Below are 25,800 nucleotides of genomic sequence, written 5' to 3'. Positions count from 1 at the left end.
AAAATGTGCTGGAATGAGAAAGTGGAGATTATTGATTAAAGAAAAATCGGTTATAAAACACTATAGATGTGGTCTTACTTTGGTTAAAAATGTAAATGTATATGCATGGAAAAAGATCTGGAAGGACATTAAGATGTTAACAGTGGTAATCTCTGGTAGAAATATAATGTTTTATCTTCTTATTTTTGTTTGTCTATTTTTTCAAAAATGTCCTCAATGCATTTATATTGCTTCTATAATAAATAAAAGGTTATTTTAAAACAAGAACTTCTAGAAAATTGCAGTTTCTTTCTTCTGTTAGATAACTAATTATAGACAGTCTATAGACCAACAAGTAGAAAAGCAAAGAACCACTACTTATCTGGCGACAGCATATCCTATTCATAGGTTAAAAGTACTTAACTGAAATACATTTTTCAGTGCTTAGCTTACAAAGATAATACTAAAATGTAGCAGAAATGCCTCTCCATAATAAATGCAGGCAACAGGCCAATTTATCTTTGAAATATTCAATTAAAAAAACACAAGTACGATACATCTTGCTAGGCGTCATTCACCCTCCAAATCAAGCCTCGACTACTAGTATTTACCCTCAGAAAAAAAAAAATCTAGTGTCTAGTATCTAAAACGTGTAAATTATGAACTTCACAAGAGGCTTATAACCCCATCCTAGGGTGAGGTCCTCATCTATGCCTCAGGAGTGGCAGGAGTGGCATTGGGCTCCAAGTCCTCCTGGGGAGGGGGAGCCGAGGCTTCCTGTTCCGCAAGTGCCTCTCTTCGTTGGCTGCCTAAAACCGCATCATGAATGCTGTGGAACAGCAGCTCCCACAGGGCAGGATTTTCAAAAAATCGATTCCGAGTGAGGTCATTCACAACTTGTGCTATTAAAAGAAGAAAAGAAAATTAGTCCATACTCTGGGTATCAGTCTTCAACAACTAAAAAAAGGTAACACTTCCATATAGTGCTTTTTTTTTTTTTTTGAGACAGAGTCTCACTCTGTCACCCAGGCTGTAGTGCAGTGGTATAATCTCAGCTCACTGCAACCTCCACCTCCTGGGTTCAAGCACATATAGTTTAAATATTAAAATGCTATAGGAAAAGTTTCACTCCAATTCCTGTCTCCACCCATCATATCCGCAATCCCAGGAAACTACTTTCTTGTGTGTTCTTCCAGGATTTCTCTATTTAAATATAAATAAATACGTATTGTTATTTCTCACTTTTCTTATCCCCAAAACAGCATATTTTATATATTTGGGGATAAGAAAAATGGGAAATATATATATATACACACACACACATATAAATATAAACATATATAAATATACACATACATACACACACATATATATACACATACATATATATATAAAGCTGTTTTGGGGACAAGAAAAGTGGGAAATATATATATTAATGTTATAATTATAACATATATATATAATTCTGAACCCTTTTTGCTTAATTTTTTACCACTACATATCTGTTGTATAGATGTACCCAGTTTATTTAACTAGTCCTTTTTGTTTGGTACTTGAGTTTTTTCTTTTGTTTTATAACAATGCTGTGATGATCAACAACATACATGTGTCACTTTGAACATATGCAGCATATTGCTGGATTTTCTGTGTCGAAAGGTAAATGCACTTATTATTTTGAAAGCTAATATCAGTCTGCCCTCCATAGGGACTGTTGCATTTTGTGCTACCATCAGTAAAGTCTGAGAAAGCCTGTTTTCCCACCATATGCCTATGGAGCATGTTGTCATTTATTTTTGATTTTTGGTAATCTTACAGGCGATAACTGGAACCTTTATGCAGATTTCATTTTCAAGCACTTTTTCTACTATTAATTTTTTTTTCTTTTAAATAAAGATGGGCTCTCACTATGTTGCTCAGGCTGGTCTTGAACTCCTAGGCTCAAGTGATCCTCCTACCTTGGCCTCCCAAGTGTTGGGATTATAGGCATGACCACCACACCCAGCCTCAGGCACTGTTTTACTTTTTTTTTTTCCTTTTTATGAGACAGCGTCTTACTCGTCACCCAGGCTGGAGGGCAGTGACGTGATCTCGGCTCACTGCAACCTCCGCCTCCCAGGTTCAAGTGATTCTCCTGCCTCAGTCTTCCAAGTAGCTGGGACTAAAGGCATGTGCCACCAAGCTTGGCTAATATTTTGTATTTTTAGTAGAGACGGAGTTTCACTGTATTAGCCAGGATGGTCTCGATCTTCTGACCTCAGGTGATCCACCGGCCTCAGCCTCCCAAAGTGCTGGGATTATAGGTGTGAGCCACCATGCCTGGCTCCTTTTTTAAAAATTCTTTTTCTTTTTTTTTTTTTTGGAAACAAGTTCTCATTCCTTTGCCCAGGCTGGAGTGTAGTGGCGTGATGTTGGCTCACTGCAACTTCTGCCTCCCAGACTCGAGACACCCTCCCACATCAGCCTCCCGAGTAGCTGGGATCACAGGCATGCACCACCATGTCTGGCTAACTTTTATATTTTTAGTAGATGGGGTTTCGCCATGTTGCCTAGGCTGGTCTTGAACTCCTAGGCTCAGGCAATCTACCTGCCTTGGCCTCCCAAAGTGCTGGTATTACAGGTGTGAGCCACCACACCTGGCCTCAAGCACTGTTTTAACCAAAATATAATATAAAACAAAAATAGCAGGCAAAGTATTCCCAAACCATTGGACAAACAAGCAACTTGAATGATTATATGTAACTGTTTATGGCAGCCATTAGATAATTGTTACTGTAGTAATGTATATATTATAATTACTATATTTATAGCAGCCATTAATACTATAATAAACGATGGCTTCTTGGCTCCTTTCATCCAACTCCAGTTCATGAGGTTGTCACAAGTAACTTGTAATATGAATGCCTCCATGTGGCTAATTTCAAAGCTGGCTTTAGAGTGATTTTTCAGAGGAATAATTTTCATTTTTGTAAAATAATTAAAATTCAGGACATTTCCAAGTGCAATTGTTTAAATAAGAGAAAAAAAACTGAAATTTTAAACTTCACCCCATCTTAGAGGTATACTCACCACTGCATCCTGCCAAGTATACATATATACCAACGTCTCCATATTCTTTTACAATCTGTAATAATGTTGAAATAAAGTTTAGTTTCTCTTTACTCTGTGCCAGATGAAAGTCTCTTTTTACCATTGTTTTCCAGTGATAGAAGACACTCTAATTCATTCACTTGAGCTACTGTGCTTCAATAATGATGTATTTTGAGCTAATCAATTAAAAATAATTTTGTATTTCTTTTGCTTTTTATGTGGGCAGTGATAATAAGGGGTAGCAAAAATACTGTTAAATTTTACTTAAGTATAATAAAACTATTATATTAACTTAAAAATATTATAATTTTAAAATTATAAACAATTTTTTTTAAGAGACAGCATCCCACTATTTTACTCATGCTGGTCTTGAACTCCTGAGCTCAGCAATCCTCCTGCTTCAGCCTCCCTAGTAGCCCAGCATATTACAGCAATGTTTTCTAAAACGAATCTTCTTATAGCAATAGATATTAAAATATTTACAGATGATGTTATTACTGGGACATGTTTCAAAATAAAAGAAGAGAAAGTGGATTTCAGCTATAAAGGAAACCAGATTGACCATAAGTTGATAATTGTTGAAACTGAGTGATAGTTCGTGGGGGTTCAATATACTAAAATCTTTACTTCTATATATTTTTGAAATTTTCCATAATCAAAAGGTGATAAACGGCAACAGAAGAGAATTTTAAGAGTTAAGAAGAAAGCCTAGTCCACCTCCCTGATTTTGCTGATAGTATGACATTGGACATAGAGGTGTTAAATGACTCGTTCAAGAGGATGCTTACCCCTGCCAGAGTTTTCACTCCAACAGAATCAATAAAATTGACTTGAGTGAAATCCAAAATGACAGTGTGGATGTTATCCCCTGGGGGCATAAATCTTTGCATTTCTTCAGGAAATGTGCTTTTGATCACTATTGGGGGATATTTTACTTCACCATCCTCTTCTTCCAGCTTGGTAGCATCTTCTCCATCTACTTCTGCATCCTGTGTCAAAAATTAAACCAAATCAGAATTCTATGAACAACTCACATTTCTGGTTGTGAGAAAGATTTATAATGGAAAATCCACTCTTGTATTCTTAAGCTACTGACTCTACCAGACCCCTTGTAAAATATTTGTCATATTCCAGCCTTGTAACTGAACAAAAAAAGGATGTATGTATAACTTTCCATTTTAACTCAATTTATTTTCTCTTTTTCCTTCTCCTCTTTTTTTTTTCTTGTCCAACAAAATCCACTCTCCTCAGTTATCTATCCATTTGCCGCTAACTTCTAAAATAGTTCCATTAACTTTAGTACGACGGGTCACACATTAGCATGCCTGAACAGCAAAAGCCAGCCTTTGAGCTTTTTAAACTATCAGCTGAATAAATCTACGACAAAGTGCTAATGGTAAAATCTGTTAAGGTACTGCCTCATTTTTATTTTTTAAAATGATGTTTTCCCTACTTTTTTCAGAAACATCCTCATAACTGACCTTATCAGGTGCCTATAAAATATAGAGGATACTTGGGTGGTTTCTAAACCTTCCTCTTTTAGTAACTTCGTACTGTGTTTAAACTTGAGTCATGAGTAAAGATGGAGGGCACTGAAGAACAAGACAGAAGGGAACATTTCAATGAAAAGACCACTCACCGCTTTGACAACAGTCGCGTTGGCCATATTTGCATTTCCGACTTCCTTAGCATACTTCCGCATGGCCTTTCTCCTTGCTCCCATGATGACTGCTGGGTTCACTCCAGTCTTCACAGCAGAGCAACATAAGCAAAATCACTTCATGGCGCTCCGAGACCCACCCCAATGCCACTCCCTTTCAAATCTCCCCATTTAACAGCTTTCTGTGTCAGGTTATCACCCCAACCCTTGCACTGCTTTTCCCTCAGAGGCATTAGTAGCCTTTCTTATTCTCAGTCGTTATTCAAGACAACCAGAAACTAAAGTATTAAAGATAATTTTGGCCGGGCGCGGTGGCTCAAGCCTGTAATCCCAGCACTTTGGGAGGCCGAGACGGGCGGATCACAAGGTCAGGAGATCGAGACCATCCTGGCTAATACGGTGAAACCCCGTCTCTACTAAAGAACACAAAAAACTAGCCGGGCGACGAGGCGGGCGCCTGTAGTCCCAGCTACTTGGGAGGCGGAGGCAGGAGAATGGCGTGAACCTGGGAGGCGGAGCTTGCAGTGAGCTGAGATCTGGCCACTGCACTCCAGCCTGGGCGACAGAGCCAGACTCCGTCTCAAAAAAAAAAAAAAAAAAAAAAAAAAAAAAAAAAAAAAAAAAAAGATAATTTTTAGAGCAGTCTTTATCAGGCTCAGATCTGTCAGGTTGTTATATTTAAGAGACTCTGTGGGTTGATAGGGAGGTTTTCCTATATACTGGGTGGTGTAGGGTTGAGTTCTAAACATGACCATAGGAATCTATATGATCCCAAGAGTAAGAAACCTGAAATTATTTTCTCACTTTTTCTTAAATTTTTTTTGAAAAGTTATATATATATATATATGATAAGAGAGAATGAACAATGGTGACGGCTGCACAATGTTTATGTACTTAATGCCACCACCCACTGGACTGTATATTTTGAAAATGTTTAAAATAGTGCATTTTATGTTACGTATCTTTTACTACAATAAAAGACAGAAACAAAGCGAAAATGAAATAGTATATACAAGGGTATTCTAGTGATCCTTATATCCCTGTCAACCCACAAATCCCATCCTCAGAAATAATTTCTCAAGACTCACCTTTCGTTTTAATGCATTGCTATACAAGTCACTATTTGCATAGTAAATTGGTGCATTTATTTGAAATATTTTTATTCCAGGAATTTCTTTCACCTGAAGAGTAAAATATTGCTGAATTTAACACATGGAAATATTTCAGAATGAAAACTGCATAGCCTCCCTACTCCAAATAGAAAATGAATGGAGAAGTTGCTAAGGTCTACTTTTCAGGGCTTAGCTAAAACAGTGTCACTCTAGCACACACACACACACACACACACACACACACACACACACAGATAAAAAAAGAAAAAAAAAGTCACTCTTATCTACTCATGCTCTGAAGAGAACTGACAGAGACCTTTTAAACATGCACATCTTTCCATTTGTTTTAAAAGTCAGTCTTTGTTTTACTTTTACCATTAAACACAAAGAAGAAACTGAAAAATACTCAAAAACAGAAAAGAAAATGGACAGGAGATGGAAGGCTGCTGCCCAGACTGTGAGAGGCAGGCAAATAAAATGAACAGAGGTTTACACTGCTTTGATTCACAGACGCAGGAAGGATCCTAAATGGACACAAGTGAAACTGAGTGAATATTTTATCAAGAACCCTCGTGGAACTCTGGGAGGCAGGCTGGAAACAAGTAATCCTGCATATAATTCTCTGGATCGAGGAAAAAAATAGCAATTCTAACACCTTTACCTTAGAGTGATTTTTGTTACCTCATTTTTTAATACCTTAGAGTGAGTCTGAGAATTTCTTCCCAAGTGTAAGACAAGACAGACAGACAAAACTAGTTTTAAAAGATTTTGTAAAAATCTTTTTGAGATTCCACAGAAGAAAAGAACATTCAAAATCAAGGAAATCTGAAGCCATAATTTTAACCATTAAAATGAAGTGGGAGAATTCCACAGCCCCACCATCTACATTTTACATGGTTAAAATTATTTTACCATTGGTTTACATTCATCAGAAAAAAACCATGCATACACAAACCATCCTTTCAGTTTCAATACCGTATAAATATATACTTTAATTTCCACAATATATACTTATTCCCATTAAAAAATGAGGAAAAATAAATATTGGAAATTGAGTAGTTAATGCAGAGTATAAATTATAAACTTGAATCCATACAGTAGATCAAAGCTCAGACTTTGACCACTATGTCTCCCACCTTATCCCTACTTTTTGTCCTGGCTAAAAACAGTAAAAACAGCTTAGCCAAGCACATCACATGCTTACAACCTTTTTAAATGATAGAAAAAGGTCCTACCTCCTCATATGCGCCTATATCAATATACACATCCGTTTCAGGAAGCTGTCCAAGGACTTTGTAGCTCGGACTGAAGACAGAGAGTGTTAAATACCATTGTGTTGAGGCACAGCGTGTGATTTCAACAGGAGGTTGTGTATGTTTATGTCAGGTTGGGGTTTGCTAGTGCATTTGGAAATGCTTGATCCTTACATATTACGTCCCCAGTGCCATTCCAAGCCTAACACACCCCACACACCTCACACCACATACACATCACATGCCACACACATACATACCACACATGATACGCACACACCATGTACATCTCATACTACACATACACATCCCAATACCTACCTCACACACCACACACATACACAATACACACACTTACAATGCATACATACCACACACACATATACACACAATAAACACACACCACACATACAGAATACACAATTACATGATATACCACACATATACATACACACATGCATACATACCACATGTATAATACACAATACCCCCCACATGCATATACACACATACAATGTACACACACCATACATACATACTTCATGTCACACACAATATACACATAATATACTACACATATACACGTCATACACACCATATATATACTACACAATGCACACACCCCACATGCATACACACCATGCACATACATACCATACATGTGCAATACACACATACCACATACACCTCATACCACACACATGCTCCCACACACATACACAATACACAATGTATACACACTCCACATACCACACATACACAATATGCACATCTATACATAATGTATATACACTACACACATACATACACACAATGCATACACACCACACACACATGCACAATACAAATACTTACACATAATGCATACACACCACACACAAAGACACACAATACACACACACCACACATACACAGTATACACAATCACACCATATACCATGCATACACATCCACATATGCATACAAAACACACACATACTACATGGCACACACAATACCATACACAATACACACATACTATATACCTCACACCACACACACCCCTACATACATATACACACACACATGCATACATACCACACATGCAATATATAATACGCACACCACACACATACATGCATACACACCACACACATGCACACACTACACAGACAATACACATACATGCACACACATGCATACATACCCCCCACACTACATGCCACACACAATACCATACACAATACACACACCACATACCCTTCATACCACGCACACACACACCCACATACACACACACATACACACCTGCATATACAACCTTCATCCCACATACATACACACCTGCATATACAACCTTCATGCGAGACACAATACACACCACACACATGCATACACACACACAATACACATACATACACATCACGCACTTATACAAGTATCACATACACCTCACATATAACATCACACACACACACACATCATGTATACCTTACACCACATACACAATGCATATCACACACCCTATACCTCCCCTCCCTGCAACACCATACCACAAATATGATCTGGTCAGGACAAAAGACTCAGGCATTTAAAGGTGGAGGCAACACTGAATTTCGTAGAGTTCAAGTTATGCCAGGGATATATGTAACACAAGTTCTCCTCATGCCACTCAGTAGACAGAACTGTCCTTCTGCTCTAACTCTAAAGTAGGAGAGGGAATTTTTGCTTGTTATTAGCAAGAATCACTGACTCATGGTAGGGGAGTAGTCAATTGAGGGCATGGGGAGAAAATGAAAATCTCAAATTAGCATAGAAGTTTTCTTAATTTAGTCTGAATGGATTTTAAACATTATTTTTTGAGAGTCCTAATTCCTTTCTTTTTTTTTGTTTTTGAGGCAGAGTCTTATTCTGTTGCTGTTGCCCAGACTGGAGTGCAGTGGTGCAATCTTGGCTTACTGCAACTTCTACCTCCTGGGTTCAAGCAATTCTCCTGACTCAGCCTACCAAGTAGTTGGGATTACAAGTGTGCACCACCACGCCCAGCTAATTTTTGTATTTTTAATAGAGACGAGGTTTCATCATGTTGGCCAGGCTGGTCTCGAACTCCTGACCTCAAGTCATCTACCCACCTCGGCCTCCCAAAGTGTCAGGATTACAGACAGACATGAGCCACTGTGCCCACCCCTAATTCCTAACTCTTTGTAGGACCATCTGGCTCAAATTAGATACTGTAATAATGACAGATACATCTTGAACACCTGTTATTATATCCTTTGAACAATGCTACTGGGCACTATTAATAATATTATAATAATAGTTAACATTATTAACAATCCTGCCATCATGTAAATGAGCAACTGAGGCTCAGTGGGGTTAAGTGAGTTGTTCAAGGTGAGAAAGCTTGGCAGAGCCAGAATATGGCTCAAGGTCTTTGATTTGACATTCCACAGTTTTGCTACTATGTCCTGGTGCTTCTTAACATGAATGTCAAAGTACTTAGTAAATCAGAATATACCACACAAGTGTTAGCTGTTTTGCTGTATAGATTCCCTCCATAAGCATTCAGAGAACACAAATGATGTGCCTGGTACTAGACTCCAGGAACATCACTTTTACAGACAAGATGCTCACAGTCTAGTGATATCTGTGGACAAATATGGTTCTGAGGACTGATACTGTAGATAAGGAGCCAAGGCTCTCAGCTGAGTTTGCGATTATGAGAAAACCTCTAAGAGACTCAAAGTGCTGTCCATGTGTTGCAATCCAGTGCCGCAGGGGAGGCAGAGCAGGGGATGGGCACATGGATCACAAGTACACAACTAGCTGAGATGGACACATGCAAAGTGCTGGGGAAGGATCAGAGTGTTGCTGTGGGTACACAGGGGAAGTTGAGGTCTCTGACTGGGCCTCAAAGGATGAGGATTTCAAATGTAGAAGATGAACAGGCCTTCCTGATGATCTGCAGTGCCCTGGCACACCATTTCTGCAATACTATCGCTCCCAATGAAGGCCAAGTCCTCACTACTTCCCTAATGACATCAAGAGCAAGAAAGTCTCTTTTAATGAAATCCCATGGCGTTTTATTTGGCATTTCTTATGCTTATCACACTGTACCTTGCTTACACCTGTTGAGGCACTTCTGTGTATTCTAAGTCTTTAAAAATTTACTTTTGTTTTATTATTTGCTTATTTCTTTTTTAGAGATGGGATCTTGTTCTGTGGCCCACGCTGGAATGCAGTGGCCTGATCATGGCTCACTGTAGCATTGAACTCCTAGGCTCCAGTGATCCTTGTGCCTCAGCCTCCTGAGTAGCTGGGACTATAGGTGTGCACCACTACACCTTGCAAATTAAAGAAAAAATTTTGTAGGTTGGGTGCAAAGTCTGACACCTGTAATCCCAGCACTTTGGGAGGCTGAGGTGGGAGGAACACTTGAACCCAGGAGTTCAAGACCAGCCTGAGCATGATGGTGAGACCCCATCTCTACAAAAAATTTAAAAATTAGCCAGGTGTGATGGTGTGTGCCCATCATGGGAGGCTGAGATGGGAGGATCCCTTGAGCCCAGGAATTCAAGGTGGCAGTGAGCTGTGACCGTGCAACTGCACTGCAGCCCATGTGGCAAAGTAAAACTCTGTCTCTAAAAATAATAACATAAAAAATAATTTTTTTTTTTTTGGTAGAGGCAGGGTCGCATTATGTTGTCCAGGCGGGTCTCAAACTCCTGGCCTCAAGCAATCCTCCTGCCTTGGCCTCCCAAATTGCTAGGATTAGGGGCATGAGATGAGCCACTGTGTTTGGCCTATATTTTAATTTTTTTGAAGACGGATTATAAAATGCTGATTGAGGCCAGGAGCGGTGGCTCATGCCTGTAATTCCAGCACTTTGGGAGGCTGAGGCAGGTGGATCACGAGGTCAGGAGTTCAAGACCAGCCTGGCCAAGATGGTGGAACCCTGTCTACAAAAATTACAAAAAATTAGCTGGGCATGGTGGCAGGTGCCTGTAATCCCAGCTACTCAAGAGGATGAGGCAGAGGCAGAGGCAGAGAACTGCTTGAACTCGGGAGGTGGAGGTTGCAGTGAGCTGAGATCACAGCACTGCACTCCAGCCTGGGCGACAGAGCATGATTTTGTCTTAAAAAAAAAAAAATGCTGATTGAGTCAGCTTCTGGATTTGTAAAAACTCACATCTGAGTCATTGCCTCACCACGTACTGTGATCTTGGGCAAGTTACCCAATCATTCTAGACTTCAGCATCCACATCTGTGAAACAGGGTTGCTGATTGTCATTGGGTTATAAGATTATATGAAACGACATAAAGCATTGATCTTTGCACAAAGCCAGGCACATAAGTAATTATAATAATTTGTGCCATTCTTACTTCATTGTCCTTTTTAACACCATCATCATGATAACGTGTTTGTCATCCTTAGGACAATGCAACCTTTGAGGGGAAGGACCATATCTTATATACTGCACTGTCCCTAGAGTCTAGCATCTCCCTGGGAATATAATAGGCCTCAACAAGTATCTATTTAGTGAAATTACAATTTTTTAAATTTTATAATGCTAACCAAATTGTAAGCTTTGGGGGGCAGAAGCTGAACCTCTGTCACATTTATAACACTTGCAAGTGCCCGAGTTCAGGAACTATCTGCAGAACGATGTGATTTGTCTCTCTTTTTATTGTTGTTGTTGTTGTTGAGGCAGACTCTTGCTCTGTCGCCCAGGCTGGAGTGCAGTGGCACAATCTCGGCTCACTGCAAGCTCTGCCTCCTGGGTTCACACCATTCTCCCGCCTCAGCCTCCCCAGTACACCTGCCACTGCAACCTCTGCCCCCCAGGCTCAAGTGATCCTTCCACCTCAGCCCTCCAAGTAGCTGGGACCACAGTGTGCACCACCATGCCCGGTTAATATTTTGTACTTTTGGTATGGATGGGGTTTTACCAGGTTGCCCAAATTGGAGCTTTTTTATTTTTTTTTTGAGATGGGCTCTTACTCTTTCACATCCAGGCTGGAGTGTAGTGGTGTGATCTTGGCTCACTGCAACCTCAGTCTCTCAGGTTTAAGCGATTCTCCTGCCTCAGCCTCTTCAATAGCTGGGATTACAGGTGTGCGCCAACACACCCAGCTATTTTTTTTTGTATTTTTAGTAGAGACGGGGTTTCACCATGTTGGCCAGGCTGGTTTTGAACACCTGACTTCAAATGATCCACCTGCCTCAGTCTCCCAAAGTGCTTGGATTACAGGTGTCAGCCACTGTGCCCAGCCCAAACTGCAGCGCCCGCCACCATGCCTGGCTGACTTTTGTAATTTTAGTAGAGATGAGGGTTTGCCATGTTGCCTAAGTTGGTCTTGAACTCCTGACTTCAACTGATCTGCCTGTCTCAGCCTCCCAAAGTCCTGGGATTACAGGAGTGAGACACCACACTTGGCCAAAAGTTACAGATATTTTAAAACCATAATGTTCACCAAAGTTCTGAGATAAAGAACTCTTATATATACTAATAATGTTCTTTATAAAAATGGGAAACACTTCTTTTAGATAAATATGGGCAACAGTATTGGAACTTGTTATTAAAAGTAGTTAAATTCTTATCTTGAGTTTAGAATCCCACATATTCTTAACATTTTTCTGTTATGTCATTTGTGAAGATGAAAGAGCTCATTTCCTACCCTTGAGGGTAGGGAGCATCCTGACATCCTGCAGATAAGGGGTCAACATCCTCATAAAGTGCCCTTTCAACACACCACAGTCACAACTTGAAGATTTCATGTGATTTGCAACCACAGGCAAAACACACTAGCTTCATTTTCATTTCCCTGTGTGAAAGCAGGAAGGGCACTAGCATTGGGAGAGTGTGTGGCACTTCTCAGGCACTGTGCTGGCTGTTTGTAGGCCTTGTCATTTAAACCTTATTGTAACTATACAAGGTAGAAAGTATTAGTCCCATTTTACAGATGCAGAAACAGGCTCTGAGAGGTATACAAAATCATAGAGCTCACAGAGGTGCTGCCAGGACCTGACTAAAGTCCAGGCTATTTCTATTTTATTTTTAAACTTTTTTTGAGATGGAGTTTTGCTCTTGTTGCCCAGGATGGAGTGCAATGGCACGAACTCAACTCACTGCAACCTCTGCCTTCCGGATTCAAGCGATTCTCCTGCCTCAGCCTCCCAAGTAGCTGAGATTACAGGTGCACGCCACCACACCCAGCTAATTTTTTGTATTTTTAGTAGAGCTGGGGTTTCACCATGTTGGCCAGGATGGTCTCAAACTGCTGGCCTCATAATCTGCCCACTAAGGTGCTGGGATTCCAGGCAAAAGCCACTGCACCTGGCCAGTCCAGGCTATTTCTATGACAATGTTTCCTTTTCACCTTTATGGTGATTTATCATAAAAAGTTTTTGTTTTTGTTTTTTGGTAGAGACAGAGTTTTGCTATGTTGGCCAGGCTGGTCCTGGCCTCAAGTGATCCTCCCACCTCAGCCTTCCAAAGTGCTGGAATTGGGATTACAGGTGTGAGACACCACGCCCAGCCCATAAAGAGTCTTGCTATGTTGCCCAGGCTGGAGTGCAGTGTCTCAATCTTGGCTCACTGCAACCTCCACCTCCTGGGTTCAAGAAATTCTCCTGCCTCAATCTCCCAAGTAGCTGGTATTTCAGGTGCACACCACCACACCTGGCTAATTTTTTTGTATTTTTAGTGGAGATGGGGTTTTACCATGTTGGTCAGGCTGGTTTTGAACTCCTGACCTCAAGTGTTCTGCCTGCCTTGGCTTCCGAAAGTGCTGGGATTACAGGCATGAGCCACTGTGCCCAACCATATTTCTTCAAAAGTTATTTTATACTTTGCCTAGTGGGCTCAGCTTCCTACTAGGGAGAAGAGATAACAGGGGATAGTGGTTCAGGATGGAGGAAAGGACAATGGAAGGACTGCATATGATAACTTGGTGTCAGAGTTTGCTTCATGTCATTGAAACCTATGCCAGGTATCAGTACCTGGTGCCAAAACAAATTGCAAGAGGGTAAATAAACCTGCATAGCACTAGACTGGGAATGGCAGAAACAATGATGGAAATTAGGCTCTTTTAACATAACAATTGATGGGAGCATAAATTGTGACACAGTAGAGCATTTGGCAAAATTATATGGAATTTTTTAATTCGCATTTTGTTCATTTAGTCAACAGGCTACATGAGTGTTACAGCTCCCTCTCACACTAACTAGAAATCATCAAAGGGCTCCACTTTTACCAACTTAAACTTTGGTCTACACTTAAAGTCAACATTGTAATCTCTGCCGGGATATTCACACCCATTCAAATCTGGGCACTCACCTCTGTGTTCTGTAAATCACAGTCAGCAGAGCAATGATCACAGCGGTGATCAAACCATAGTCCAATCCCAGGAACAAGGAGGACACAAAAGTGGTAAGCCAGATGGTCTAAGCAAAAGACAGAAGGCTCGATGAAGAACCATGTTAATTAAACATCCCACAAGAGGTAAACACGCAACTAACTGTGCACATACTCATGCTACTTTTACCTTGCCTAACTGGATACTGCACATAACAACTGCATTAACTTATCTTTCTCACATTTTTCTTAGCATAATCATATTTGCTCTATGACATATTAACAGCCATCACCTTTGTTACTTACCAGCTCTATTTTGCTGGTTCTCCAGAAAAAGGGGAGATCTGAGAACTGCATAAACATTCCTTTCAGGTTGACAATCACAATGGCGGACAGCACAGCCTGAAACAGAGCACATCCCCCATGCCTCTCCTCTTGGGTCCACAGAGTGCCCTTTGCTGGTTCCTCACTGTCCTCCTGCTGTCCTCCCCATGTCTTCTCCCTACTCACTTCCTATATGGCACTGATGGTAGCTTTGAAGCCATGGACACCTGGATTTTCAGGACCTGGTTAGCTAAAAGGGACCTTGGAAAATCAGTCTTTTTTTTTTTTTTTGAGATGAAGTCTTGCTCTGTCACCCAGGCTGGAGTGCAGTAGTGCAATCTTGGCTCACTGCAACCTCTGCCTCCCAGGTTCAAACAATTCTCCTGCCTCAGCCTTCTGAGTAGAGTAGCTGAGACTACAAGCACATGCCACCACACTCAGTTAATTTTTGTATTTCTAGTAGAGACAGGGTTTCACCATATTGGCCAGGATGGTCTTGAACTCCTAACTGCAGGTGATCCGCCCGCCTCGGCCTCTCAAAATGCCAATTGCAGGTGTGAACCACCGCACCCGGCCGGAAATCAGTCTGATATCCTAATAGCAAACCTGCATGGTGGCCAAGAGGTTCAGAACTAAACTTGGTACTCAAGGAATTATTTCACCTATGGTCTTTCTACATTATGATCTTCTCTACTCTATATGGTTTCTGATCTCTACTAGATTAAATGTATCATCATGAGTGTAGGCCATCTCAGATTTTTTTATGAAAGTATAAGGTCATAGAAGGTCAAAGAGAGAAGGGACGTTCAAGAAAACTGCACGTATCAGCAGTCCAAACTCTGACGTTGCAGATAAGGAAACTGAGAATCAGAGGAGTTAAGATGGCTTTCCCCAGGTCCTGCAGGCAGCTGTAAGTAGGTTACAGAGCAGGATTGTGGTCCTAGCCTTGGCCCTTTCTCATGCCATCCTGTGAGGGTTACAGTAAATAACCCTAATATAGCCATAAAAACATAAACAAATAAAATAGCAAAATCTCTACACATAAAAAAACTCCACCCAAGTCCACATTATACACACCTGGGGCAATGATTCAAAGAGGAATCCAGTTGCTAATATGACCAGCAGAATCATTAATGAGGCCAAACAACCTGCAAGCTGAATGAGAGAAGACACACGGAAGGGGCTTTTAGGAGACTTGAATAAGAGGCAGGGCGTAAGTTGGTTTTATTCTTTTGATAATTACTATGGGAAGATCAAGAAAATAAGCATTCAAATAAGTCAGCTAAACCACTACATACTTATAGCTCCATCCCACTCCCTCTCTGAAGTTTTGGTTCTTCTTATGGCTTTTAAATGGAAGCTGAAATGCTGAAATATCCTAATTAAAATGCCCTTTCCAGAGGTGGGGGAAAGATGTCTGGTGTCAATCTGAGACCCACAAGGGCCACCAGAAGAGTTCAGATAAGTGTCTGTTGTCCAATATGGGAGCCAGTAGCCACATGTAGTCATTTCATTTTTTTTTTTTTTTTTTTTTGAGACAGAGTATCACTCTGTTGCCAGGAGGGAGTGTAGTGGTGCAACCTCGGCTCACTGCAACCTCTGCCTCCCGGGTTCAAGCGATTCTCCTGTCTCAGCCTTCCGAGTAGCTGGGACTACAGGCGCCCACCATCATGCCCAGCTGATTTTTGTATTTTTAGTAGAGACGGGGTTTCACCATATTGGCCAGGATGGTCTCGATCTCCTGACCTCGTGATCCGCCCGCCTAGGCCTCCCAAAGTGCTGGGATTACATGCGTGAGCCACTGCACCCTGCCGGCCATTTACATTTTTAAAAATTAAAAGTCAGGTCTTGGTCAAACTAACCACATTTCAAGTGCTCAAGAGCCATATGTTGCTAGTGGCTGCCATATTGGACAGTGCAGATATTGAACATTTCCATCACTGTGGAAAGTTCTACTGGATGGTGCTGGCATACTGCCCACACTCAGTCTCAGGCTTTCATGAACAACATCCCATGTCTGAACTTTGAGGTTTACTGTTAGCCGAGCGTTGCATAACTTTCCAATTTAACTGGAGAATATACCTCTTTCCTATAGATTCAGTTCCTTGTGATTCACTTCAACCAATCATGCCTTTCTCTGATTCACTATACAGCTCACTGGAGCATGGATCTGCAGGCAGAGTAGCTTTGTTTGGGTTCAGAATATAATCAAAAGATTAAAATTTAATTACCACCCATATCACCAGGTCTTAGAGGCCTGTTATGTACACACCTGTGTCTTCCCACCAGTTCCCTCCTGAACAAGGCTTCGAGACAAGGAGCATGAAATTGAAAAGGTCTGGAAGAGTGAGCCAATGGAATTGCACAGTCCCAGGGCAATGAGCTCCTTTTCCATGTAGAAACAAAACAAAAAAGAGATAGGTCATTCTTCAGGAAAAAAAGCATAATAGCCCATTTAATACACATTGTCAGCACTACAGTCTATCTCTTCATTTTCCCTTCAGATGTAAGAATTTGTTTAGCATGAGTTCAAAATAGGAATTATGGCATATTTTATAGTGGGGGGGAAGAAACACTGAATTTTTATTTTGTCAGAGATAAATGCTGGGCCTCCCTGCTTAGCCTCCTTCTTTCCAAACACATCCTCTACAAAATCTTCTTAATGCTTAAGAAGAAAACTGCACAAAAAGGGATAAACTATTTTTATTGCTGAAGAGAAAGTTACTGTTGTATAGGACTCTTGGCATCTTTTTAATGCCTGGGCTATTGCTCACCAATGAATACATGCCAGTGTCTTCCTGGGGCGAGTCCTGCTCTTAGGTTTACTTTGGGTATTTCTAGTTTGACAACTGCATCTCAGATGAATGTGGAGCATCTAGTTTCTCCTTAGAATACATAAGGTATTGAAATAGACATTGTTACATCAACATTATAGGTCACAGTGTTTGGATTAAATACCTCATCTATGGCTGTGTTATAAAGTAGGTGACAAAGAGAATATTGTGGAGTTAGTGATGATTCATATACCCAACGTTTAATGAACAAAGATAAGCCTTCCTGGGGAGCAAAAATGCCCTGGAAAAACATTTAATTCTAAGCTGTGAGCTTTAAGAATAGGGATAACATTACAGGTTGAATAAATACATGCTTCAGATACATCAATCACCTAGTAAAAAAAGTTTTTCTACCAAGATAGATTAGTTCTTGTGCCTTCCACAACCGACGTTGGTGATTACACTGCTATGAAACATCTGCAGGAAACTGATTATCTTTACCTGATTGCCGTCAACCTGGTAGCCATGTTTATTTGCTAAGGTCTTGGCCATGGAGATGGTCACTGAAAATCCAACGATGGCTATGGCAATGGCATCTACGTACACAAGGTGGAAGAGGCTGGTGTCCGGATTGGCTGGAGGTAGCAGCCTGAAAAGTCAAGCTGATTTTAACTTGTGTTGTGACCACAAGGCAAAGAAAAAAACCCTGCGACTGCAGGGAAGCATTTTAGGGGGGCATTATCTGCAAATGAGGTGATCAATGTTTGGGTAATTATTTGCTCTGGTTAGCAAAAAGGAGGGCCCTCCTTGACACAGAGAGGATCTTTTCAGGGTCAAACTGCAGAGTGCAGCTTTCTACCTGGATGGGTTATCAGAAGACATCAGATGCCGTTTTATTTATAAAAGGAGTAACCTCATACCTCATGGCACCCTAATGGCAAGTGTAAGTAAGACACAGAAAGCAGGAAGAAGAGAGGGTCAGCAATGTGCTCAGATGCCACCAGGCATCTGAACCCAAGTCCTAGCATGGGGAGGAGCATAGTCTAAGGGCTACCTTAGAGGAAAATTAATGTCCTGGCAATGCTAGGCACCCCATACTTCTCCCCCTTGTCATCTGATGTAAGGACTCTGAATCTGCTACCTCTTCCTTTTTTTTTTTTTCTAACCAATTAGCTGAGTTTGTAACACGGGAAGGAAGCAGCAGAAGACTATACTCCTTGGGTGTCACCTAGGAATCTTTTGAATTTGGAGGAGACAAAAGTATGACTCCTGGAATCCCACAATGGAGAACCCAGTTTTTGTGGTACATACTTGTAGTCTGGGATCCTTATCCTAAAGAAACAGAATAGGGATTCCCTAGAATGTTATGGGGGAAGGGGCAATAGGGATTTTCAGACATTCTGCTCCAATTCAAGGCATTGGGCTAAACAATAATAGCAATAACTTAACTGATACTAATAATTATAATTATTACAATAACAAGCATTCATTACGTGCCTTCTCTTTGCCAGGTTCTGTGCTCATTTAATTATTTTCTTTCTTTTTTTTTTTTTTTTTTTTTTTTTCTTGAGACGGAGTCTTGCTCTGCCACCCAGGCTAGAGTGCAGTGGCCGGATCTCAGCTCACTGCAAGCTCCACCTCCCGGGTTTACGCCATTCTCCTGCCTCAGCCTCCCGAGTAGCTGGGACTACAGGCGCCCGCCTCGTCGCCCAGCTAGTTTTTTGTATTTTTAAGTAGAGACAGGGTTTCACCGTATTAGCCAGGATGGTCTCGGCCTCCCAAAGTGCTGGGATTACAGGCTTGAGCCACCGTGCCCGGCCCATTTAATTATTTTCAATGGCCCGGTGAACTAGGCACCATTATAATTTTACAGATGAAGAAAATGAGGCATAGTGGGGTTCAGCAACTTATACAAGGACAAGCAGCTCATCTACCAAGTACAACAAAACCATGAAGAACCTGCTTGGCTACAGCTATTTCTCTTACTATGTCATAGCGCAGTGACAGAAGGGATGTTTCACGTCATGGAGTAAGGAAAGAGAGGAAGAAAGGGAAAGGAACCTAGTGTCTACAGCTATTTCTCTTACTATGTCATAGCGCAGTGACAGAAGGGATGTTTCACGTCATGGAGTAAGGAAAGAGAGGAAGAAAGGGAAAGGAACCTAGTGTCTATTAAGGTGAGTTTACCTGCTACATACTTTACATAAGTCGTCTCATTTTTCCTCACAGCACTCCCATTACATAGGTTCCACTATTATCCCAATTTATAGGTGAATAAATGGATTTTGACAGACGTTAAGTGATTTTCCCAAAATGGAGCAGGGAGTCAAACCTGGGGGGTCTGACTATAAAATCTGTTGTCCTTCCCTGCTCTTTGCTGCACAGGCATGAACTAAGAGGGAAGGCCTAGGAGCAGGTTTGGGCCTAAGGGAATAAGAATATAAGAAAAGGACATATTTTGGAATGAGTTAAGGAAAGTAAACAAACAAACAAGAAAACAGGATACAGTGCTATGATTGGGATCTTTAATAGTCAACTGTCACTTTCTGGGCACTGCAAAATGCACTGCTCATCTACCAAGTATGACAAAACCACGAAGAACCTGCTTGTCTATAGGAGATGCATTTATATGTGTATGTATGTGTACATAGAAGTGTGGTAGTTTGCTTCCATTCCTCCCATACGTAATTACATGTGCATGACACTCCCCCAATCTAGATGTGGAATCTGTTTCCCCTCCAGCTATATCTGGGCTGGCCTCATGATTTGCTTTGAGCAACAGAATGTGGTGGAAGTAATGCTGTATGAGTGCCTTAAGAGGCCTGGTAAATTCTCTGCTTTTCTTTCCTGTTGCTCTGAGCCCCCATGTAAAGAGGTCTGGCAATGCTGCTGAAGATACCACTTGTAGAGAAGATGCCAGCCAGCCCTCACCTGTTCCAGTCACTCCAGCTTAAGTGTCAGACATGTGAGTGAAGCCCTCTTGGATCCTCCAACACTAGTCACACCTGCAGACATCTGCAGATGCATAAAAAACCCCAAGTGAGACCTGCCAAAGAACCACCCAACTGAGCCTAACCTAGACTAAATAATTATGAGCAAATTAATGGCGGCTGTTTTAAGTCACTGTTTTGGGGTAGTCTGTTATCAGTGGAGCAATAAGACTCACAGGTAACTGAAATGGTATGATTGTATGTAGATAGGTAGGTAGGTATTTGTTACCTACTTGGTTTTGGGCAATGTTCCAGAAAGATAAGGTTTCTGGGTAGCCAATTTCCAGAAATGTAGTCTTTTTTTTTTTTTTTTAAAGTTAAGCTGTCACATATAGAAGGGAAGCAGTATGTTTGAGTACAATGCAATAGGAGAAGGAAGGTATTAAGTAAAAATTATAATGACAAGTAGATATATATATATATATATATTTTTTTTTTTTTTTTTCTTTTTGAGATGCTGTTTCACTCTTGTTGTCCAGGCTAGAGTGCCATGGCATGCGTGATCTTGGCTCACTGCAACCTCTGCCTTCTGGTTTCAAGTGATTCTCCTGCTCAGCCTCCCAAGTAGCTAGGGGCGCCTGCCACCACACCCAGCTAATTTTTGTATTTTTACTAGAGACGGGGTTTCACCCTGTTTGCCAGGCTGTTCTGGAACTCCTGACCTCGTGATTCGCCTGCCTTGGCCTCCTAAAGTGCTGGGATTACAGGCGTCTACCACTATGCCCGGCCAATATGTTTTTAAAATGTACAGTTAGATAATAAAGATGAAGCAAAGAAGTAACATGATTAGAAACTAAAAACTCATTGAAATAACAGTCTTAGAACCCATTACTAATAAGTAATTAACATGACTTGAATGCTGTGTGTTCAGGTGTTCGCTCACTGCCTTCCATGCATTATCTCCTGTAGTTCTCACAACTGCCCTTGAGATAAGCACTAATTACCACGCCCACCTGGCAGGTGAGGAAATGAGGCTTTGAGAAGATAAGTGTCACACAGCTAGTATGCGGCAGGCTAGGATTTAGGTTGTTTTGCTCTTAAATCCTATGTCACTCAAGGAGAGATTTTTAAAACTATTCAATTTAGGAAAACAAAAGAAAACAGAAAACCACTTGCCACTATTGGTGGGATTGTAACATGGTATAACTGCTATGGGAAACAGTATGAAAGGCTCTCAAGAAAGTAAAAACAGATCCAGCAATCCCACTTACAGGTATATACCCAAAAGAACTGAAAGAAAGGTCTCAAAGACGTATTTGCACACCCATATCCACAGCAGGAATATTCACAATAGCCAAAAGGTAAAGGCAACCCACATGCTCATCAATGGATGCACGGAGAAATAAAATACAGTATATATCCACAATGGAATATTATTCAGCCTTAAAAAGGGAAGAAAATACTGTCATATGCTACAATATCGACAAACTCTGAAGACACTATGCTAACTGAAATAAGCCAGTCACAAAAAGACAAATGCTGTATGATTCCACTTACATGAGGGATCTAGAGAAGTCAAATTCATAAAAACAGAAAGATGAATGGTGGTTAGTAGGGGCTGGGGGAAGAAGAAAAGAGGAAGTTCTTGTTTAAGGGGTACAGAGTTATAGATTTGCAAGGTGAAAAAGTTCTGGAGATCTGTTTTACAATAATGGGAATATATTTAACACTACTAAAATGTACACTTAAAATTGATTAAGATTGGCTGGGCACGGTGGCTCATGCCTATAATCCCAGCACTTTGGGAGGCTGAGCTGAGTGGATCACTTGAGGTCAGGAGTTCGAGACCAGCCTGGCCAACATGGTGAAACCCTGTCTCTACTAAAAATACAAAAATTAGTCGTGTGTGGTGGCATACACCTGTAATTCCAGATACTGAGGAGGCTGAGGCAGGAGAATCACTTGAACCCTGGAGGCAGAGGTTGCAGTGAGCCGAGATTGTGCCATTGCACTCTAGCCTGGGCAACAGAGTGAGACTCAGTCTCAAAAAAAAAAAAAAAAAAAAAAGCTGGGCGCAGTGGCTCACACCTGTAATCCCAGCACTTTGGGCAGCTGAGGTGGGCGGATCATCTGAGGTCAGCAGTTTGAGACCAGCCTGGCCAACATGGAGAAACCCCGTCTCTAATAAAAATACAAAAATTACCCGGGCGCGGTGGCTCACGCCTATAATCCCAGCACTTGGGAGGCTGAGGCGGGCATATCACGAGATCAGGAGATTGAGACCATCCTGGCTAACATGGTGAAACTCCGTCTCTATTAAAAATACAAAAAATTAGCTGGGCGTGGTGGCGGGAGCCTATAGGTCCAGCTACTGGGGAGGCTGAGGCAGGAGAATGGCGTGAACCCAGGAGGTGGAGCTTGCAGCGAACTGAGATCGCGCCACTGCACTCCAGCCTGGGTGACAGAATGAGACTTCGTCTAAAAAAAAACAATTAGCTGGGTGTGATAGCACACGCCTGTAATCCCAGCTACTTGGGAAGCTGAGGCAGGAGAATCGCTTCAACCCGGGAGACGGAGGTTGCAGTGAGCCGAGACAGTGCCATTGCACTACAGCCTGGGTGACAGAGCGAGATATCGTCTCAAAAAAAAAAAAAAAAAAAAAAAGGTTTAGACAAAATTTTGTTATGTGTTTTTTACTACAATAATACTAAAAATAAAATGCACCCAATGATTACTTTTCATTGCAAGAGTACTAAAGTAAGAGTTAGAGGCAATAGATCCATTGATTATTTCAGTCACATGGTTACTTAAAACTACTTTCCTACCCTAGAGGAAGTGTTCCAACGACATCCACATTGTATGATTCTTTCAAGTTAAACCCAGCTGAAATGCCAGTTCCCATTACCACCTAAAAAGACACAAATCCAAATGCACCTTTAGAGATGAATGTTCAAATACTGCAAAAATCAGCTTCAAATATGTTAGTCAAGTCAAATCTATTCTCACTTTTAACATTCAGATTTAAAAAGAATTACCATTAGCTTCAACAATTCTAACTTCTCTTAATGACCCACCCTACATAATTAAAATGAACTCTACAGTTTATGACCTGGAATTTTCCTCATGCTTTGTCCTTTTCTACACTGAGGTGTCTGGCTAGTTGACTGCAACAGAAAAAGGTCATAAAGCCTTTTAAATGTTGACCTTACCTTTAGGGTGGTGAAATGAGTCTCTGGCCACAACGTTATAAATAAAGGACATTTAACTCTGTACTTTGAGGGTGGTAAAATGACACTGTATGATTACAAAATGTACATCTGGATTTAGAATCCTCCTGGTGATCCTGTTTCCAGGACAGCAGCCCCAAGTGTGGCGATAGGGCCCCAGCAGCAACCCATAGCTGTCTCCTCCCATTTCAGCTACAAAGTCAGGGTAGAACTGTATATCAAACAGATGGTCACGGTACATAAGGCCATCCTGGATTGGCAGGGCATAGATTTACTTGGGGTGTAAAGTATAATCCCTAATGAGTTACAAGAGAAACATAACAAAAGGTGAGATAGCAATTTGCTCAGGAATTATTGCCTATAGAGCTTTCTGAGAGAGTTACCCAACAGAGAAGAAATCAGAGCTGGCCAGAGAAGGAAGCCAGTCCCTCCTGAGGAGGGCCACTGCAGGAAACAAATAATAAGGTAAGCTTATTATCAGAAACAGCAGCCTGGGAGACCAGGGGCATGGGGGATTCTGGCTCTTTTGATGGAAGGATCCTTTTCTGTTGAAGACAATTATTTTCATCACCCTTAATTGCATTTTTTGTGCATCTCTAACTAGGGGAGTGCCTCGAATATTTAAATCTACACAATATATATGGCTTAAGCTCCTGGAGCTTTAATTTTATACAGTGGTAAGTAATTTAAACCATTGTTTTCTTATCAACACAAATAGATGTATTATAAAATTGAATGCAAAACTCAAAAAATATTTTTATAATAAAAAATAAATTTGACACTTAGAGGGAGTCATACAGATGCTGTCCCTAAACTTTCTAGAATTCTGGGAAACCATTACCCTGGGAAGCATGGAAAAGTCTTTAAAGGGAATCTAGGAAACAGATTTAGTAACCCGAAGCAGGAGAGGCAAGCTGTGTCATTTACTTCATAATTGAGGCTTGCCTGACTTCTTTCCCTCGCAAGGGTGCTCAGAACCTTTTGCTGTACTCCAAGTCAAAACGGGAACTCTATGCCTAGCCCCAGTGAGAGAAGAGGTTTTGAAACTGTTAGAGATATATTTTGTTTTGTTTTGCTTGTTAAAAGGTACTAATGCCATATAGACAAGACTGAAAAAAAGAAAAAGTTTGAAGGTATTGGCTTCCTTGCAAGCTACACCAGCCAGTTGTTTTCATAGCTAGAACTTTTTGCTATAATTTGGATCAGACACCTATACTCTTCATTTTTTTACATTTTTAAATTTTTTATTTTGTTATACTTTAAGTTCTGGGATACATGTGCAGAACGTGCAGGTCTGTTACATAGGTATACACGTGCCATGGTGGTTTGCTGCACCCATCAACCCATCATCTACATTAGGTATTTCTCCTAATGCAATCCCTCCTCATGCCCCCCACCCATGGACAGGCTCTAGTGCGTGATGTTCCCCTCCTTGTGTCCATGTGTTCTCGTTGTTCAACTCCCACTTGCGAGTGAGAACATGAGGTGTTTGGTTTTCTGTTCCCGTGTTAGTTTGCTGAGAATGATGGTTTCCAGCTTCATCCATGTCCCTATGAAGGACAGCAACTCATCCTTTTTTATGGCTGCATAGTATTCCATGGTATATATGTGCCACATTTTCTTTATTCAGTCTATCATTGATGGGCATTTGGGTTGGTTCCAAGTCTTTGCTATTGTGAATAGTGCTACAATAAACACATGTGGATGCGTCTTTATAGAATGATTTATAATCCTTTGGGTATATATCCAGTAATGGGATTGCTGGGTCAAATGGTATTTCTAGTTCTAAATCCTTGAGGAATCGCCAGACTGTCTTCCACAACGGTTGAACTAATTTACACTCCCACCAACAGCGTAAAAGCATTCCTATTTCTCCACACCCTCTCCAGCATCTGTTGTTTCCTGACTTTTTTTTTTTTGAGACGGAGTCTTGCTCTGTCGCCCAGGCTGGAGTGCAGTGGCCTGATCTCAGCTCACTGCAAGCCCTGCTTCCCGGGTTTACGCCATTCTCCTGCCTCAGCCTCCGGAGTAGCTGGGACCACAGGCGCCCGCCACCTCGCCCGGCTAGTTTTTTGCATTTTTTAGTAGAGACGGGGTTTCGCCGTGTTAGCCAGGAT

General features: G+C 41.1%; 1 protein-coding gene across 3 annotated transcripts in view; it reads right to left on the bottom strand.

Annotated features, from left to right (window-relative positions):
• The window catches only part of SLC26A5 (solute carrier family 26 member 5), a 90,446-nt gene that overhangs the window by 22,059 nt on the left and 42,587 nt on the right, over positions 1-25,800 (bottom strand). The window contains exons 9-20 of one of the 3 annotated variants that reach the window (XM_010377624.2): positions 23,282-23,364; positions 18,028-18,175; positions 17,025-17,138; positions 15,830-15,907; positions 14,735-14,830; positions 14,411-14,517; positions 7,074-7,143; positions 5,815-5,907; positions 4,706-4,813; positions 3,855-4,055; positions 3,046-3,100; positions 494-881 (exon numbers count right to left, since the gene is read on the bottom strand). In XM_010377624.2, coding sequence (XP_010375926.1) covers positions 688-881; positions 3,046-3,100; positions 3,855-4,055; positions 4,706-4,813; positions 5,815-5,907; positions 7,074-7,143; positions 14,411-14,517; positions 14,735-14,830; positions 15,830-15,907; positions 17,025-17,138; positions 18,028-18,175; positions 23,282-23,364 — 1,347 coding nt within the window. In that variant the 3' untranslated portion in view covers positions 494-687. Of the gene's footprint in view, positions 1-493; positions 882-3,045; positions 3,101-3,854; positions 4,056-4,705; positions 4,814-5,814; positions 5,908-7,073; positions 7,144-14,410; positions 14,518-14,734; positions 14,831-15,829; positions 15,908-17,024; positions 17,139-18,027; positions 18,176-23,281; positions 23,365-25,800 lie in introns of those variants that run through there. The other 2 variants (XM_010377625.2, XR_004057842.1) reach the window with 2 other exon arrangements.

This window comes from Rhinopithecus roxellana, chromosome 6 (assembly GCF_007565055.1).
Source record: "Rhinopithecus roxellana isolate Shanxi Qingling chromosome 6, ASM756505v1, whole genome shotgun sequence".
Lineage (NCBI taxonomy): Eukaryota > Metazoa > Chordata > Mammalia > Primates > Cercopithecidae > Rhinopithecus > Rhinopithecus roxellana.
This window is presented reverse-complemented; position numbering and strand designations above follow the sequence as displayed.